Source organism: Cydia fagiglandana, chromosome 16, assembly GCF_963556715.1.
Source record: "Cydia fagiglandana chromosome 16, ilCydFagi1.1, whole genome shotgun sequence".
In the NCBI taxonomy this organism is placed as follows: Eukaryota; Metazoa; Arthropoda; class Insecta; order Lepidoptera; family Tortricidae; genus Cydia; species Cydia fagiglandana.
In genome coordinates this window covers 4,803,689-4,819,505 of record NC_085947.1, presented here as the reverse complement: position 1 = coordinate 4,819,505, position 15,817 = coordinate 4,803,689, and the positions used below count along the sequence as shown (strand labels likewise).

Genomic DNA, 15,817 nt, shown 5'->3' with positions numbered 1-15,817 from the left:
ATATTTATTTTATATTACACCATAGTTCACCAGTCTTTTTGTATGCAAATAGCCTACTGACAGTAATATGCGACAGTCAGCAATCAGATGTAATTTTCTTGTCATCTAGTTATCATGGGGAATTATTTATGATAGGTTTGTAGCAGCCATTTTAGTTCAATCTCTAAATGCGATCATGAACGTAACAGCATACACTTCTCTTTTTACCATACTCTCAATAGCGGAAATCGATCTGATTAGAGATGTCTTTAAATATAAGAATTTGCATTTTGGAACAATATTTCATTGTTCAAAACCAGAAAATGCAATTTGTCTGCAAAAAAGTCTGAAGAAAATAGACCTCCGATTTTCAAGTACCAAGATGAATAGCAATGCTTCACATCTCAAACAAACAAATGACAGCAGAGTTGGGATAGTTCTTAAAACATCTTGCCAAAACTGGACAAAAGTCTTCGAGCATTTCGATTTTAACTTATTCAAAAAATCTCTATACTCATGGCTTATTTTTACCGACGACGTATCTTCTACATCCGAAGCTTTATCCAGATATCCAATAGAAGTCGATTCTGATGTTACCATAATATCTCGGCAAGAAAAATCCTATGATATTTTCGAAGTTTACAATACCGGGTATTTCACCAACGGGCGTTACCATGTCGAGCCAGTGGGCTACTGGTATTATAAATTGTGTATGAAGGGGCACAGAAGGACGAATCTGGATGGTATTGTTTTGAGAAGTGCGGTGGTCGTGACACACGGCATTGGCCACCAGACGTTTGAGGAGTACATCAGCCGCTTGAAGCCGGAGGTGGACTCATTGCATAAGCTGAAATATTTCACGCTTTTGAATTACTTGAGAGAAATGTACAACTTCAGGTAAGTAGAAAATAAAACTCCTCTCATCTCTGCCTGCAAAGGCAGCCTTTACTGTCCTCCTTGCAGGGTATTCTTACTCAAGACCAGCGCTGGTATCAAAGCTAGTATTATGCTCAGTTGTCATTTCGTTATGCGCACTTAATGTTCTATTTCTCTGTTTTTGTTGTCTGCACGTTACATGTACAGTAAGTCACCACACGGGATTATTATGCCATTTAGGGTTCTTGCTAAATTGGAAATTCTATAGCGTAAGTGAACGACCAATTTAGCTGGGACCCTAAATGACGAAACAATCGCGGAGCGTGATGGTACATGTTTGTAATTGTCTTTTAACTTTATCTTTCTTTTCTCTTCCATTAGTCCTTAGGTCACTTAGGTGCATAATATGTTACCTACTTACGAGTATAAGTAGGTACTTGGTACTTGGTTAAAAGCATGTAGATGTAGATGTAGTGTAGGGACGCCCGGCCGGAAGCAGGCGAGCTGTCGATCGCTTGTCGCGTTCATTCAGCCCGGTTCCCTGGAGTTGGAGCTGCAGGTTACTGTCCCGGCGGCATTCCCACACTATTCTCCTCAAATCTTCTTGTTTTCCTGCAGAACAGAAGGACATCTTTGAGTTCGACGTCCTTTAGTTCGTTTTCTTCTAGTGTGTCTCTACCGAATGTATTATATCGCGGTGCCGCGTACATAGTACATTTTGCTAGTAAGTGTAAGCTGGTCTCCTCCTTACCACAATGTGGACAGGAGGCGTCTCTACTAGTTTCCATTATCTTAAGGTGTCTGTTGAGAGTATTGTGACCTGTAATGATACCTGTCAGTAGTCTCAGACTGCTCTTACCTAGTTTCAAAAGATACCTGGTTCTCCTGTGGTCTATACCTTTGATCATCATCTTCGACTGTCTGCATCCAGTCTCTTCTTCCCATTCTCTCTGTGCTTCCATCTCTTTTACCTTCTCTATGACTCCCTTCGTGACATCAGCTGACATAGGCAGAGCCGGTTCCGGACCTATGTATTCCGTCTCCGCCCCTGCCCTCGCCAGCTCGTCTGCTTTCTCGTTTCCCGTTACTCCCTGGTGTCCTGGTACCCATGCCACCGTGACACTTCTTTGCTTGCCTATCAAGTTGAGCTCCTCTCGGCATTCTCTCACGAGCGAGGAGGTAACTGATATTTTCTTTAGTGCCTTTAGTGCTACCTGGCTGTCTGTGTATATTACAACAGCTCCCTCTTGTTTTGCGCTCTTTTTGATTATGCTTGCACAGCGTGTTATAGCACATACCTCGGCTTGGAACACGCTAGCATATCTACCCAATGGTACTGATACTTTCTCTCCCAGTTTGGGGATCACTATGCCCGCTCCTGCTAGTTTCGTCGAGCTTCTTCTTGAGCCATCCGTAAAGCAGATGGTCGTCGGGTGTCCGACCTCCACCTTCCAGTTGTCTCTTTCTCCTATGTGTATTCTATATTTCTTGTCAAAAATCTCCTGCCTCTTTATAAGGTCATTATTAGCCATCAACATTTCAAGTTTTGATAGTGCCTCTCTTTGTATCAGCGCGTGTCTCTTGTCCACGCAGCTTCCTCTCCATTCCTTGCATGCTTTCATTCTATACCACTGTTCCGTGGCTTTTTTCTCCACCTCAATCCAGAGAGGCTTCAAGCCTAGCATTACCTCCATTGCGTGTGTCGGGGTTGTTCTCATAGCCCCCGTCATCATGAGGCACGCTAATCTCTGGACTTTGGTTAGTTCTCTTTGGTTTTCTTTAATATGTGATCTATGCCACCATGTCACTGCTCCATATAGCACCCTGGGTAGTATTATCGCCTTGTAGATCCAAGATGGTTAAAAGCATGGTGTTAATTTTAGCTTGATAGTCCAACGGACGAACTCCTGGGGCTACGTGACCAACGGCAGCTTCGACGGCATGGTGGGCACGCTGCAGAGAGGCGAGACCGACGTCGGCGGCACGCCGGTGTTCATCCGGGCAGACCGCGCCAAGTTCATACACTACGTCACCGCGACCTGGCCATCTAAGTACTTTATAACGTATTTAAACATAGCTAGTTAAAAGCATGGTGTTAATTTTAGCTTGATAGTCCAACGGACGAACTCCTGGGGCTACGTGACCAACGGCAGCTTCGACGGCATGGTGGGCACGCTGCAGAGAGGCGCGCGAGACCGACGTCGGCGGCACGCCGGTCTTCATCCGGGCAGACCGCGCCAAGTTCATACACTACGTCACCGCGACCTGGCCATCTAAGTACTTTATAACGTATTTAAACATAGCTAGTTAAAAGCATGGTGTTAATTTTAGCTTGGTAGTCCAACGGACGAACTCATAGGGCTACGTGACCAACGGCAGCTTCGACGGCATGGTGGGCACGCTGTAGAGAGGCGAGACCAACGTCGGCGGCACGCCGGTCTTCATCCGGGCAGACCGCGCCAAGTTCATACACTACGTCACCGCGACCTGGCCCCAATTTCACATCGGTGACAGGTTCGACGAATTGTAAAATCACTGTTGCTGACGTCACAGGCATCCATGGGCTACGATTACCACTATAGGGCGGGCCGTATTCCTGTTTGCCACCATCATTGTATTATTTAAAAAAACTTTATTAATATCGAAAAAAAAACAGATATTTCTCCTGCGAAGTTTCTGACAATTTCACTATATATACATTATATAACTTAATTCCTTATTTCCTTCCTAGACCATGCTTCATCTTTCGTCACCCAAAACACCCCGGCGGTTTCTTGACCATCTACACCCGGCCGCTCTCCTACAACGTATGGCTCTGCATCATAGCACTCTTGGTGTTTGCTGGCTCGCTCTTGTGCATGCTGATAAAGCTGAGAGTGACAAGGACGGCAGGAGATGATGATGACCTATCGACGAGTCTGGCGCTGCTGTCGATTTGGAGTGCGGTGTGTCAACAGGGTAAGGGGTGTCGTAGAAAAGTTATTGAACATTTTTTACTGATACCTATGGTCAACTTAGCATAAGTAGGGACCTACTCATAAAATCACCCAGTTAATTAGTCACTATTGTTCTGAGTTTAAGCACCCCGTAGCCTTCGGCCTTGCGTGTGGACGTGCCTCTCCCAGTCGCTTCGGACCTTTGGCCCCACGTGGAGCTTGCCCTTCGGCCTTTGCAATAGCTGTTTACACCATCTTCCTTGTAAACCATTGCGTATTCATAAATAAATAAAAGTGTTGTACCTAACACTGCTAGTTGGCCGAAACGTTAATCCATATTAACCATTATAAATTGAACCGTAAACTGTAACCGTCCGTTACTGTTTACGGTTCAATTTATAATGTTTAATTGCATTAACGCTTCGGCCAACACTGCCTAATACCACAGAATAAATAATAGTACTAGGTACAGAAGACTCACTCTCTAACAAAACGCGTCTGTCACGATCAGCACAGATATGGCCACTAGGTGGCGACAGCGCCACGCGCGGCTTATGGCTTTCCCCAAAATTGGGATGGAACGGATGTACTTTTAGCTACCTGTAGCAAAACGACGAAATCGCAGAGTGAGCCACGCCTGCTAATAATACCAAGTTTTAAGCAACATTGATTGTCTTGAATAAATTTATTTTCTTCTAAATCCCAGGTACGACCGTAAACGTTCGCGCGAGCTCCGTACGCCTCGTGCTGTTCTCCTCTTTCCTGTTCTCGCTGTTCGTGTACCAGTACTACAACGCGCTGGTGGTGTCAACCCTGCTGCGGGCGCCGCCTGTCACCATCCGCTCGCTGGAGGACCTGCTAGGGAGTAAACTGAAGGCGGGCGTTGAGGATGTGCTGTATAACAAGGATTATTTCAGGGTTAGCGACACGTATAACATCAATATCATACTCACTTATACAATAGACCAGCGGTCGGCAACCTTTTAGCAGCCAAGGGTCACATAGTAATTAACGAAGTTGACGCGGGCCGCACTTTGTTAATATGTGTGAGTTTATCACACATTGTCGTTTGACAATATTACATACAATATCACCAGGCGGGCTCGCGGGCCGCTTGTTTCCGACCGCTGCAATAGATCATCATTATTAACATTGAGGGCAATTATAGTGTCTGTGTGGAAAGCGTAGAGTCGTGAAATGTATGGGATTCAATACAATCTACCACTCTTCTCTTTCCGCTCAAAGACTTATAAAGATTAAGCAGAATTTTTATTAGTTAGCTACCTACCTATCTGTCTCTATCCCTCGAATACGCATGAGTGATAGAGAGCTACGCTGCGTAAAGAAATTTTGTATTTCTCGCGGTACCTCTATTAGTGTAAGTCACCTACAATACTAATGTTACACTTCGAAGTTCGCAAAAACATGTGATACGCTTTTATGGCTCTATAAATAAGATCGTATCAGATATTTTTGCGGCCTTCGTTGTGTACCTAACATATTATTGCAGGTGACTGTGTACCTATATACCTATACTGTAAAGCAAATTCTGAAAAAATTTGTTCGATCCTAATATTACAAATTAATTTCAGCGTACCACCGACTCTATAGCATTGAAGCTCTACTCCCGCAAGATCGCCTCCTCCCCTCACCCCAATTTCCTCCCCCCTGACCGCGGCATGGCATTGGTAAAGCAGGGGGGCTACGCGTACCATGCTGACACCGCCTTCTCTTACCCCATCATCAGGTAAACTGTTCATTACATTGCTTCCCTCACGCCTTTCCGCCTGTGATGTGACTGATGTGAGCTACGGCTTACCCTCACACGTATACCGCTCCACTATATAAGTAGCAGCTTCTGTTACTCCGAGCAAGTAGTATCATTTCAACGTCCCACCTCACATGGCGACCCTGCCAGTGCGGCCTTGTGCTGCACTGGCGGCGCGCCGCGCCAGCCAAGAAGCTGTGCGAGGATGTGGAACGATGTGAATGTTTCCACCAGAAATGTGCGAGGATGTGGAACGATGTGAATGTTTCCACCAGAGATGTGCGAGGTAGTAGCTGAGCGGTGTGAGGATGCGTAGCGATGGTGTGTAGCGGGCTCTTTTCAAATAAGCGAACGGGGTGCGGTGAGGCGGTAGCGGAGTTATTTAATGTTTTTCGCTCGCGTCCGTAGGGTAATTCGCCAGTAACTGGCCGCCCTAAACTGAAAATGAATTCTATTCACCTATGGGGCCGTTCAAGTATTACGTAAGCACTATGGGGGGGCGGGGGTCTTTGTTTTGCTTATTTTGGATGACATGGGGGGTAGGGGGGAGTTTAGATGATGATTACGTCATCGGTAAATATTTACTTTTTTACACGAATGGCAACCCTCACATTGTCTATGCTTGAAAACGAAACGCATTTTCGGGGATTCCCGCAAATAATGCATACGTTCAGGCACTCGCTTTAGAACCGAGTAGGGGAATTACCGCGCGCTATTCACTTACCTATCTAAATTTGCTCTGTCACTGTCAGTGTATTGTTTCGTTTGGATACTATAGCGAGTAGACGTATTGTAAGCATAGCAAAGCAAGTTAACATTTGTGTTACCGTTAATTCCATTAGCCAAAGTTTAATGTTTAAATAAGATGTCGTTTCAAATAGACAAATCCAAGTTATACCTACCAAAAATTGTTTGAAAGTTGAAAAAAATCTCATACAAGTACGAAAGTACGAAATGTACAAAAGTTAGTTAACGAAGTGTGGCGAAATTATAAATTACAAGCAAAGTCCGACAAGGAACTAGATGTTATTGTATCTAAGAGAAAAATTCTACAAAATATAGAAAAATTAATGAATGAAAAATATATACTTATTAATATAGAAAAATTATAATTATAATATAAAAAAATACATTTATAATTGAAAAACGTTTACGTAAGCATGGGGGGAGGGGGTAAGAGCTTTGCTTACTTTTGCTGACAAGGGGGATGGGGGGTAAATAATTGTAATAAATCTGCTTACGTAATATTTGAACGGCCCCTATACACACAATTCATTTTAGTATAAGGCGGCTAGTTATTGAAACCTTATACTAAAATGAATTCTGTTTATCATAATCATCTCAGCCATAACACGTCCACTGCTGAACATAGGCCTCCCCCATGTTTATAGGTGAATAGAATTCACGTGGTGGCCAATTACTAACCAGCTGTTACTGGCGAATTACCCTACCTCGCAAAACATTCCTCGCTCACATCCTTCATTTGTTTTGTACGTAGGTAGGTACAAAAACCGCGCTCCGCCGAGCTGTTTCCACTAGAGCTGCGCTGAGCGAGGATAGGTTAATGAAGTGTTTCTATGGTTCATGACAAACATCGCTCGATACAGCTTTGGTGGGGACGCAGCTATAGTAGCTGCTGACTATACATATTATGGACTGCATTTTTATAACCAGGCGGACGTTCACCGAACGGGAGATCTGCGAGCTGCAGGAGGTGGAGCTGTTCCCGCCGCAGACCATGTTTGCTGTCATGAAGAAGGGCTCGCCGTATATCAAGCATTTTAGCTATGGGTAAGTCTTACAAATCTATCTGAAGGCGAATTACAAGTCCACAACCACATGTGCGAGCTCCGAGGGGGTTAAAGAAATTTTAACTTATTACTAAGTTTGTGATGTATATAGGGTATCGTCTTGGGTCGTCGTTTTTCGTCAAGTTCTTAAATTAGTCCTATTCTGCTTTCGTTACCCATCATTCTACATTCGTCACAATCATCAGTGGCTTTCAATGTAGAAAGAGTGACGGAAGCAGAATAGGACTATTAATTTAAGAACTTGACGAACAACGAATGGGACGAGCCAAGACGATACCGTTGATAGCCAATAAACAGTGGGCAAATAAAGTTAAGACCACATTTCCCTATATATATTCCCAAACTAAAGCTGCAGGCGTGCTCATGCAGCACGCCTGCAGCTTTAGTTTGCGTCTATTAGCGCAACTCAAGCGAGGCTTTAGGTTGCCTGCCCACAGGAGCGGCCAATAGAATTGCATAAATCTCCACCCTTTACGCTATTGGTGGTTTGTTTTGCTCACTCTGCCCCAATGCACAGGCAGCCTTAAGCTGATCCTAATCCTGGAAGACCAGCGCTAGCCTTTAGGCTAGCACCTGCTGAGTCGGGACCATTTCGTGACCGTGGTAGTATTACCTGTTGTTTTATCTTTTAAGTTTTGTCACGAATAAAAACATTCTATTCTATTCTATTCTAAATGCCTTTTTCAAATAAAACGTTTATCACAGGATCCGCAAGATGGCCGAATCTGGTCTGACGCAGCGGCTAAAAACCATCTGGGACGAGCCGAAGCCGCTCTGCGTACGCACTCCCGACTCCAGCATATTCAACGTGACGCTTCGTGAATTCACGACGCCTTTGCTGCTGCTGTTTCTGGGCGTGCTCGCGGCGACCATAGTGTTCATGGCCGAGCTCGTGGTCTATAGGCTGCAGTGGAAGAGTATACAGATTAGACACTGAGCGCGGCTTTTCATTATATTTCGCTGATATAGGATATAGACAGTATGACATTTAAACTTAGTAAAATATGGGTACTCGCACAGTGGCATTGACCACCAGCTTTATCAGCTGGACAGCATATCTGCGATAGACATGGAACTGGACCTGGCATGATAAGGTGGGGGGAAGTGACCGAACAGGATAGTCTTATGTATCTTACGGTAGGAGTAAGTATTAGCAGCGAAAGAGCTATTATTGTTTGTCCTTGTCAGTCTCACATTTTATTTGTTCCCCACTAAATTTAGTACGGATTATGGTGGGCAACAAATAAATTCGACCAATCATAGTCTCGCATTGCGTATGTTTTGGATCCTATAGGATCCTACCTTCTATGAAACATGCGGATCAAAAATACTCGTAGCAGCGCGCTGCGCATGAGTTAAGAGCTACATGATAGCAGATATTTTTAGTACCACTTGCACCATCCCACTAACCCGAGGTTAAGCCGTTAAACTCAGTGTCAATTTGTACTGGTAACCATGGTAACTCCAAGTTTAATCGGTTAACCCCGGGGGATAGTGAATGGTGCATGTGGCCCTTTAGATGTTATAGTAGACAAAATGAAATAAAGCACAATATCGTCTTCCATCGCATTATTTATTTGGGTACATAACTTCATAACCTCACATTACAGTTTCCACTCGCGTCGTGAAAAATTATAAATAGGTATCCAAAATCTTGCTACCCGTTATCATAAATTATGTTAAGCTAATTTATATAAATATAAAACAGTTAAGCACTGCTTACAGGCGTTTTCCGATTTGTAGAAAAGGTATGCGCGAATATTGGATGACATTTCCAAAGGCGCATTTTTTCGCGCGTGTTTTGTTGTCCTCGATTCCCATTGGTGTATTTACAAAACCATAGACATTCTAATTATTTTGGTCAATCAATGACAACGCAGAAGTAAAAATTACGTCCTAGGAAATGAAATGGTACAAAAACCGAATGTGTTTAGACTATTATCAGATGGCGTAGTTAGCAAGCTTATATTTTTAAAAGGAGGATAATATAGTTTAAGAAAACTATATTCGGAAATTTGCTTCTACACATTTTCTGATGGTAGGTACTTGTTTTATTTTCACAGGAGTGGATATAATCTGGCAATGATATAAAAATGCAATACATTTTCATACGTATTATTATTAAATGTTTTGAAAACTCTGTACAACCTAGGGTCTTAAGCATTTTTTCCTGTTTATGATTTATGAGTTTACAGTTCAAGTATTAAGCCTGCTCCACACTCGTGTGCGAAGCCGCGAACGCGAGTTTTGAGGGGGCTTTTAGTATGGTTCCAAATGCTGGGCCCAACTAGTACTTAAAACGACGTAAAAGTTCGTCTTTAACTCGCGCATTTTATGATTGAAAGCCACAATTTCACGGAACATTTACCGCAAGTCTATTGACGTTAAACCTTACGTCAACTTTACAAAGACACTTCCTTCGGTCTTGTTTTAAAATTCGCCACTCGTTGCGAATTTCCTATTTTTCGCACTTGTAACGTAAATAACCATTGACTTATATCTCAGGACGGGCCTTACGGGCACTAAAATGGTACTAGTTCAGCGGTGTCACTCACAAATTCAAGCCAACCATGCAGTCCAACAGTCAACTAGTTGCGACCAATCGCGCGCGTGATGCTAATGTCACACCGGTGTGCTGGCCCCATTCATGCCCCATTATTATTGCCCGTAAGGCCAGTCCTGAGATTATACGTCAATGTAAATAACTATTCCGTCACATCTCTGGCTCTTAGGTTTAGCCGCAATGTTGTTCAACCACGATACATCAGCTAGTTACAACTTTTAAAAAGTTGCTGACATGTGCTGGTCATTATTCTACCTATATTTAAACAATAAATTTAACTAAAAGCATAATTTGGGACCTTAGAGCCACACTAGAGTCTCCCGAGCGTCGGCGTTTAGTCAACTATGGCTGCTTGACGCAACTTTGGCGCATCTGCGCAGCGACACCGACGCTCGAAAGACGCTAGTGTGTGGTTGCCTTAAGGGCTTATTGTCCCATCTAGATTTGAAGTCTGTTTTCTTTGACCAAAACTTAAACTATTATAGTACTTCGTAAGCGTACGGAAACTATAATAATGATTTTAACAAATAACTTTGATATTTATAATGCCCTGTAGGAAAATATTGAAATTTATACTTACCAAAAACTAAATATTTGATAGTTTAATTGCGTTCGACCCTTGTGGATAATTTTGAATATAAATACAATCCATAAAACCTTAAAGTATATTTAAAAGGTCACTTTAGAGTAACTCCAATCTTATAGAGTCATTGCGTTAGTTTCCGTCCAGGCTCTAGTTTTCGTCCACTTGACGGCGTAGCGAATAATACTTATATTTCATTTTTACTACTTACGAAATGTGATTTTTATGTAGATAGATCTATTATTTAGTTTGCAATAAGTCCAAATTTGTGCTTCAAGGTAGATTTATAATAACATTCAAATTTCGTCAAGTGCGCGAAAACTACAGCTGGACGGAAACTAGCATAATGACCCTATTCTGGGTAATCGAGGGTCGGACACAAATTAAACAGATAAAACAAAAACCCACGTTTCTGTACTGACAACTCCTATTTATTTACAAATCAATTATAATTACTTCACTCATATAACAATCATATACAAAAAAGCGTAAGTCTCCATAGAGCCACTGTTGAGCAATTTCAGGTACCCATAACATTACAGGCGGCCCGCGACCCTCTCACTAACGGCCCGCGAGCCCTCCTTTCTATTTTGTATGTAATATTGACAAACGACAATGTCTGCTAAAGTCACAAGTATTACCAAAGTGCGGCCCGCGTCAAATTCGTTAACTACTATGTGGCCCTTGGCTGCTAAAAGGTTGCCGACCGCTGTTTAATTGCTAAAACAAAACTTCGTGTAACTTCGTACTGTCGGCGACACGAGCACGCTCATTGAAAAATTCTATGAAAGTTATAAGGTTAACCTTTTGGACGCCAAAGACTGATTAATCGGTCACAGACCACAAAGCAACATGACCTACGTGCATATGCATAAAGTTCAATTTCAGTTTTGACACTTCGGTGACGTGGCGTCCACGTGACAGCTTTTGTGTTTGACACGGCGTCGAAAAGGTTAAGAGATACAAAATAAATATTTGGACAAACACGGTTGGGTTAATCGGGTATCTGATATTGCCCAATTATATGTACCTATTGTTGTTTTTGACAACGCACTAATTTAGGGACATCACGGCCTTAAAAACAACTTTACAAAGAATTTTCTGACCGCGACTGATCTCACCTTGGTATCAAATCAATAATAATCTTTTTCTCTCACATATGGACATTTATAATTCGTGTCAACTTGCGAAAACAACTTGAAAATAAATATATCTGGTCTTAAGCGTCAATCATATAAAATACCGATTTATAAAGTACTTAACTATTTTAGATTGTTGTGTCAATATGTAAAATGTATTTTTCGGTAAATGCCCGATATTAAAAAAATTTAACCCACACTATTTTCTTTTCGAGCGTTTTTATGGCCAAGATGAAAATAGTTTGTTTAGTGGTCAAGAATATAAGCATCATAAGGGGTCTCAGATTGCAAGCTGTTTAAACTATCTGTCTAACCAGCCATAGTCAGGACTCATGTCTAATATGTATGTATATGTCGGCGGCCGATCGTAAGATCAGGCATATCGTGAAACGTGAAAATCTTTGACCCGTTCTCTGAGTCGACGGATTCTGGGTCGTCCTATTTCTGGGCAGTTTGCCCTTCGGGCATATGAAGCAACCTAACGAACCTATCCTACCTATATATTGGTTTGATGTGACTATCGTCAAAATATTACACAGGAACATTACGATCTGCCTGATCTTACGATCGGGCGCCGACATATACATTATGGAACTTATGAACGTACAATAAGATTCAAAATCGTGTACATTTTAGATTCAACGCGATCTCTATATTATGGTAATTTACTAACGATGGTATTCCACCTGTCCAATTGGTCATTAGTTATACAAGTTTTATATGAAAGTCAGTATTAAAGTGGTTTTCCGCTCCATGCTTCAGTGCCCCCTGGTAGTACAAAGTTGCGCGGATTTGTGCTGCTGCTGGTACTGTATGTATATGTATAATTGTGTGTGTGTGTGTGTGTGTCTTCACCGTTCCTCGAGCATAAGCGTCTCCTGCGGGAACAGTTTCATCGCCTTTAGTGTACTGCTGTGAGATTCCATTGTTAACTGCAACAAAAAAAAAACTTATTGGAGGGTAGAGTAGAGGTGAGGAGAAAACTTTCTTTATTATGGGAGTCCAGCTGTCAGCTATAAAAAAACAACGGGTTGCACTCCGGGAGTGCCGACAGAAGTGAAAAGTCAATGACTAGTCCAAAATGTCTGCAGCACTATGTATAATTGACCCATCCTCCTTTCTATTGAATAACTTTAGTTCCGAAATTGCTGGCCAGTGAACTTAATTTTGTAGCGTTAATTGTTTAAAATTCGAATAAATATTGTAAAGTTACCTTGCAGACCTCGCATAAATATATTTGGTCATGATATTTTGAGTTTTATTCACCAGTACTAGAGTTCACTTTTATTAGCGATTTCATCAAGTTGTAGCTTTATTGAATTATATTGGAGTGATATACCTAAAGTTAGAATGTAACTGTGCGATCCTCGTATTTCAGCCCGTACAAGATTAGAACATTGAGCTTTATTGCTTAATATAAAAGTCCATTTTGAAATAGCGGCCGTCTCCATACAAATAATACGACATCCATATTTAGCCGAATTATTTAGTATCTTAGAAAAACCGGTCTTAAAACCCATCATAACTTACGTCTCTCCTAGGCCAGCTAGAGATCACTTTATAGCTTTCTTTCGGAAAACCTTTTGATGCGAGGAAGTCAAATAATGCCTGAAAAGAGAAAAACAACATTAGGTTTTATCACAAGAAGTATCTCACATCTTCTTTTAATCTTCTTGGCAACTGAAGTGACCAAAAAACCGGACGAGTGAGAGTCGGACTCGCCCATCGAGGGTTCCGTACTTTTTAGTATTTGTTGCTATAATGGCGACAGAAATACATTATCTGTGAAAATTTCATCTGTCTAGTTATCACGGCTCATGAGATATAGCCTGGTGACGTGGTGACACAGACAGACGGACAGTGGAGTCTTAGTAATAGGGTCCCGTTTTTACCCTTTTGGGTACGGAACCCTAAAAAGCCAAAACAAGTGAGTAGTGTTAAATTAAACTGAAGAATGCCAAATAATTAATTCATGAGATTATTCCTTGCATTCTAGACACACCGGCGACAATCTAATCCGTTCATATACAGGGTGTCCCAGAATTCGACGTCAAGCCGTAAACGGATGATAGACCAAGTCATAACAGTTATCATAAAAATACAAAAAAAAAAATCCAACTCATGTTATTTAAAAATTATGGTCACTTTAAAAATTCACTAAAAAATCCACACCTGTAATGGTTCTTTAACTCTTTTTACTACAAATTCCATAATTTATTCTAATTTTTTTATTATTGTGTAATCTTGAATAATTACAGGGTGTGGATTTTTTAGTGAATTTTTAAAGTGACCATAATTTTTAAAGAACATGAGTTGGATTTTTTTTTTGTATTTTTATGATAACTGTTATGACTTGGTCTATCATCCGTTTACGGCTTGACGTCGAATTCTGGGACAGCCTGTAGATCAGGGGTCTCTAAACCCCGGCCCGCCGGCCCGCTACGCGTTCCAATCCGGCCCGCCGATACCCAAAGCGAGTGCTCACTGTCCGTCCTGCCCGCGGGACCCAGGCTCCCAGAGGGTCAGCATTCTTTGAGAGTGGAACTGTTTTAACAGCAGCTAACAGACACCCTCCCCCGGCGCAAAAACCGACGGTGGCTCGCGCAAGTTTCTGAGGCACAATATATGGCCCTGATATAGATCATCGATAAAATGTACTCTATTTGGATAGGTGTAAGATACACATTAGCTTACCGTGAGCGTGTCGTGACCGTGGAAGCGACGCTCGAGACACGTGTCGTGTGGAGGGGGGAGGCGGATCCTGATCCGCGTGACGTCGGCCGCGCCCTCGGCCGGCTCGGCCGGCACGCGCGACAGCGCTTGAGCGCGGTCCGCCTGCGAGTGAAATTGAATGTTATGCCAATGTGTTAAGGTTCATAATTAACCATAGTGATATTTTGAGGTATAATACGACCGAGGAGTTCGTGGCAACATCTTGAACCTCTATGTTCAGTTCAGTTGTATTTATTAACTGCTTATAAACAGAGACAGCTTGGTAAAGATGGTATTCCACCTGTCCAACTTATTTGTCCAATGTCTGTGCGTCTCACTCTCTCACTAAGCAAAATGTGAGACCCAAGACATATTGTACAAAGAAATTGGACAGGTGGAATACTTGTTGTATACTATGTTATACTGTAACCACCCTAATCCCTAACCCTATTTAAAATAAATGCGGGAAAGATGTTCCCTCTATCTTTAATTAAGGCTAAAAAAATATTTTATTACTATAATAATGAGTTGGCGCACTTTTAGGTTATTTTACCGTAACTTACCTCCTTTTTCGCTTCTTCCATTTGTCTTTCGGACTCTGCTCTTTCTAATTCTTGATTTCTTTCTAGTTCCTGCTGCTTCTTCATTTGTTCTTTGGCTCTGTAAACATGAACGTAATTATAACATTAATTTAACTTGATCATTAAAATAAAACTATTGAAACGGATTATATCGCGTAATATTGAATTCATACTACATACTGATAATTAGATTAAGATAATATGTACCATGTAACTACTCGTAAGTGCTTGTTCCTAGGCCTAAATGAATAAAGTATATTTTGACTTTGACTTGACATCCCGACGTTTCGAACCCTTTATAGCGTTCGTCCGTTAGTGGTCAGCGGGTGACACCGCTACCGGGTACGAACGCTGTAAAGGGTTCGAAACGTCGGGATGTAGTATGAATTCAATATACGCGATATAATTCGTAACTATCGCGGTAACCGAAGACAATATTTTGATCACTAAATTTATACCACTTAGGGCCACTTGTACCATCCCAATAACCCGGGGTTAAGCGGTTAAACCGTTAACCCAGTGTCAAATAGTACTGGTAACCGTGGTTACTCCAGGTTTAACCGGTTAACCCCAGGTTAGTGGAATGGTGCAATTGGGCCTTATGGGATAAGAAAAATAAATTCTAGTTTTTTCTTGTCCATTGCAGGAAAGAGATAGATAGATAAAGCGTTTATTTGGAGGGGTTTATGAAGAGGGATAATTTAAACCCCTATTTCGTTCAGAACGAGTCGTGAATATGTTCTTCGCAACTTCTGCCGTACCACAGAATAAATAATAGTACTAGGTACAGAAGATTCACTCTCTAACAAAACGCGTCTGTTACGATTAGGACAGATATGACCGCTAGGTGGCGACAGCCCTCGCGCGGC

At 42.0% G+C, this 15,817-nt stretch overlaps 2 protein-coding genes across 4 annotated transcripts in view; one reads left to right on the top strand and one right to left on the bottom strand.

Moving 5' to 3' along the window:
• Window positions 1–24: 24 nt before the first annotated feature.
• LOC134671763 (ionotropic receptor 75a-like) lies at window positions 25–8,931 on the top strand. Of its 3 annotated transcripts, XM_063529588.1 has the most exons (8): window positions 114–135; window positions 243–876; window positions 2,739–2,906; window positions 3,587–3,813; window positions 4,498–4,709; window positions 5,384–5,538; window positions 7,234–7,350; window positions 8,076–8,931. In XM_063529588.1, the coding sequence occupies exons 1-8, from the start codon at window positions 129–131 to the stop codon at window positions 8,305–8,307; spliced, it is 1,752 nt and encodes a 583-aa protein (XP_063385658.1). In that variant the 5' UTR covers window positions 114–128; the 3' UTR covers window positions 8,308–8,931. The 3 variants fall into 3 exon arrangements, with proteins under 3 accessions (XP_063385657.1, XP_063385659.1, XP_063385658.1); XM_063529587.1 differs by having other exon boundaries at window positions 25–876; XM_063529589.1 differs by lacking the exon at window positions 7,234–7,350 and having other exon boundaries at window positions 25–876.
• Window positions 8,925–15,817, bottom strand: part of LOC134671791 (FAS-associated factor 1) — a 21,262-nt gene continuing 14,369 nt past the window's right edge. The window contains exons 13-16 of the mRNA XM_063529620.1: window positions 14,931–15,027; window positions 14,350–14,490; window positions 13,186–13,263; window positions 8,925–12,587 (exon numbers count right to left, since the gene is read on the bottom strand). Coding sequence (XP_063385690.1) covers window positions 12,507–12,587; window positions 13,186–13,263; window positions 14,350–14,490; window positions 14,931–15,027 — 397 coding nt within the window. The 3' untranslated portion in view covers window positions 8,925–12,506. The remainder of the gene's footprint in view (window positions 12,588–13,185; window positions 13,264–14,349; window positions 14,491–14,930; window positions 15,028–15,817) is intronic.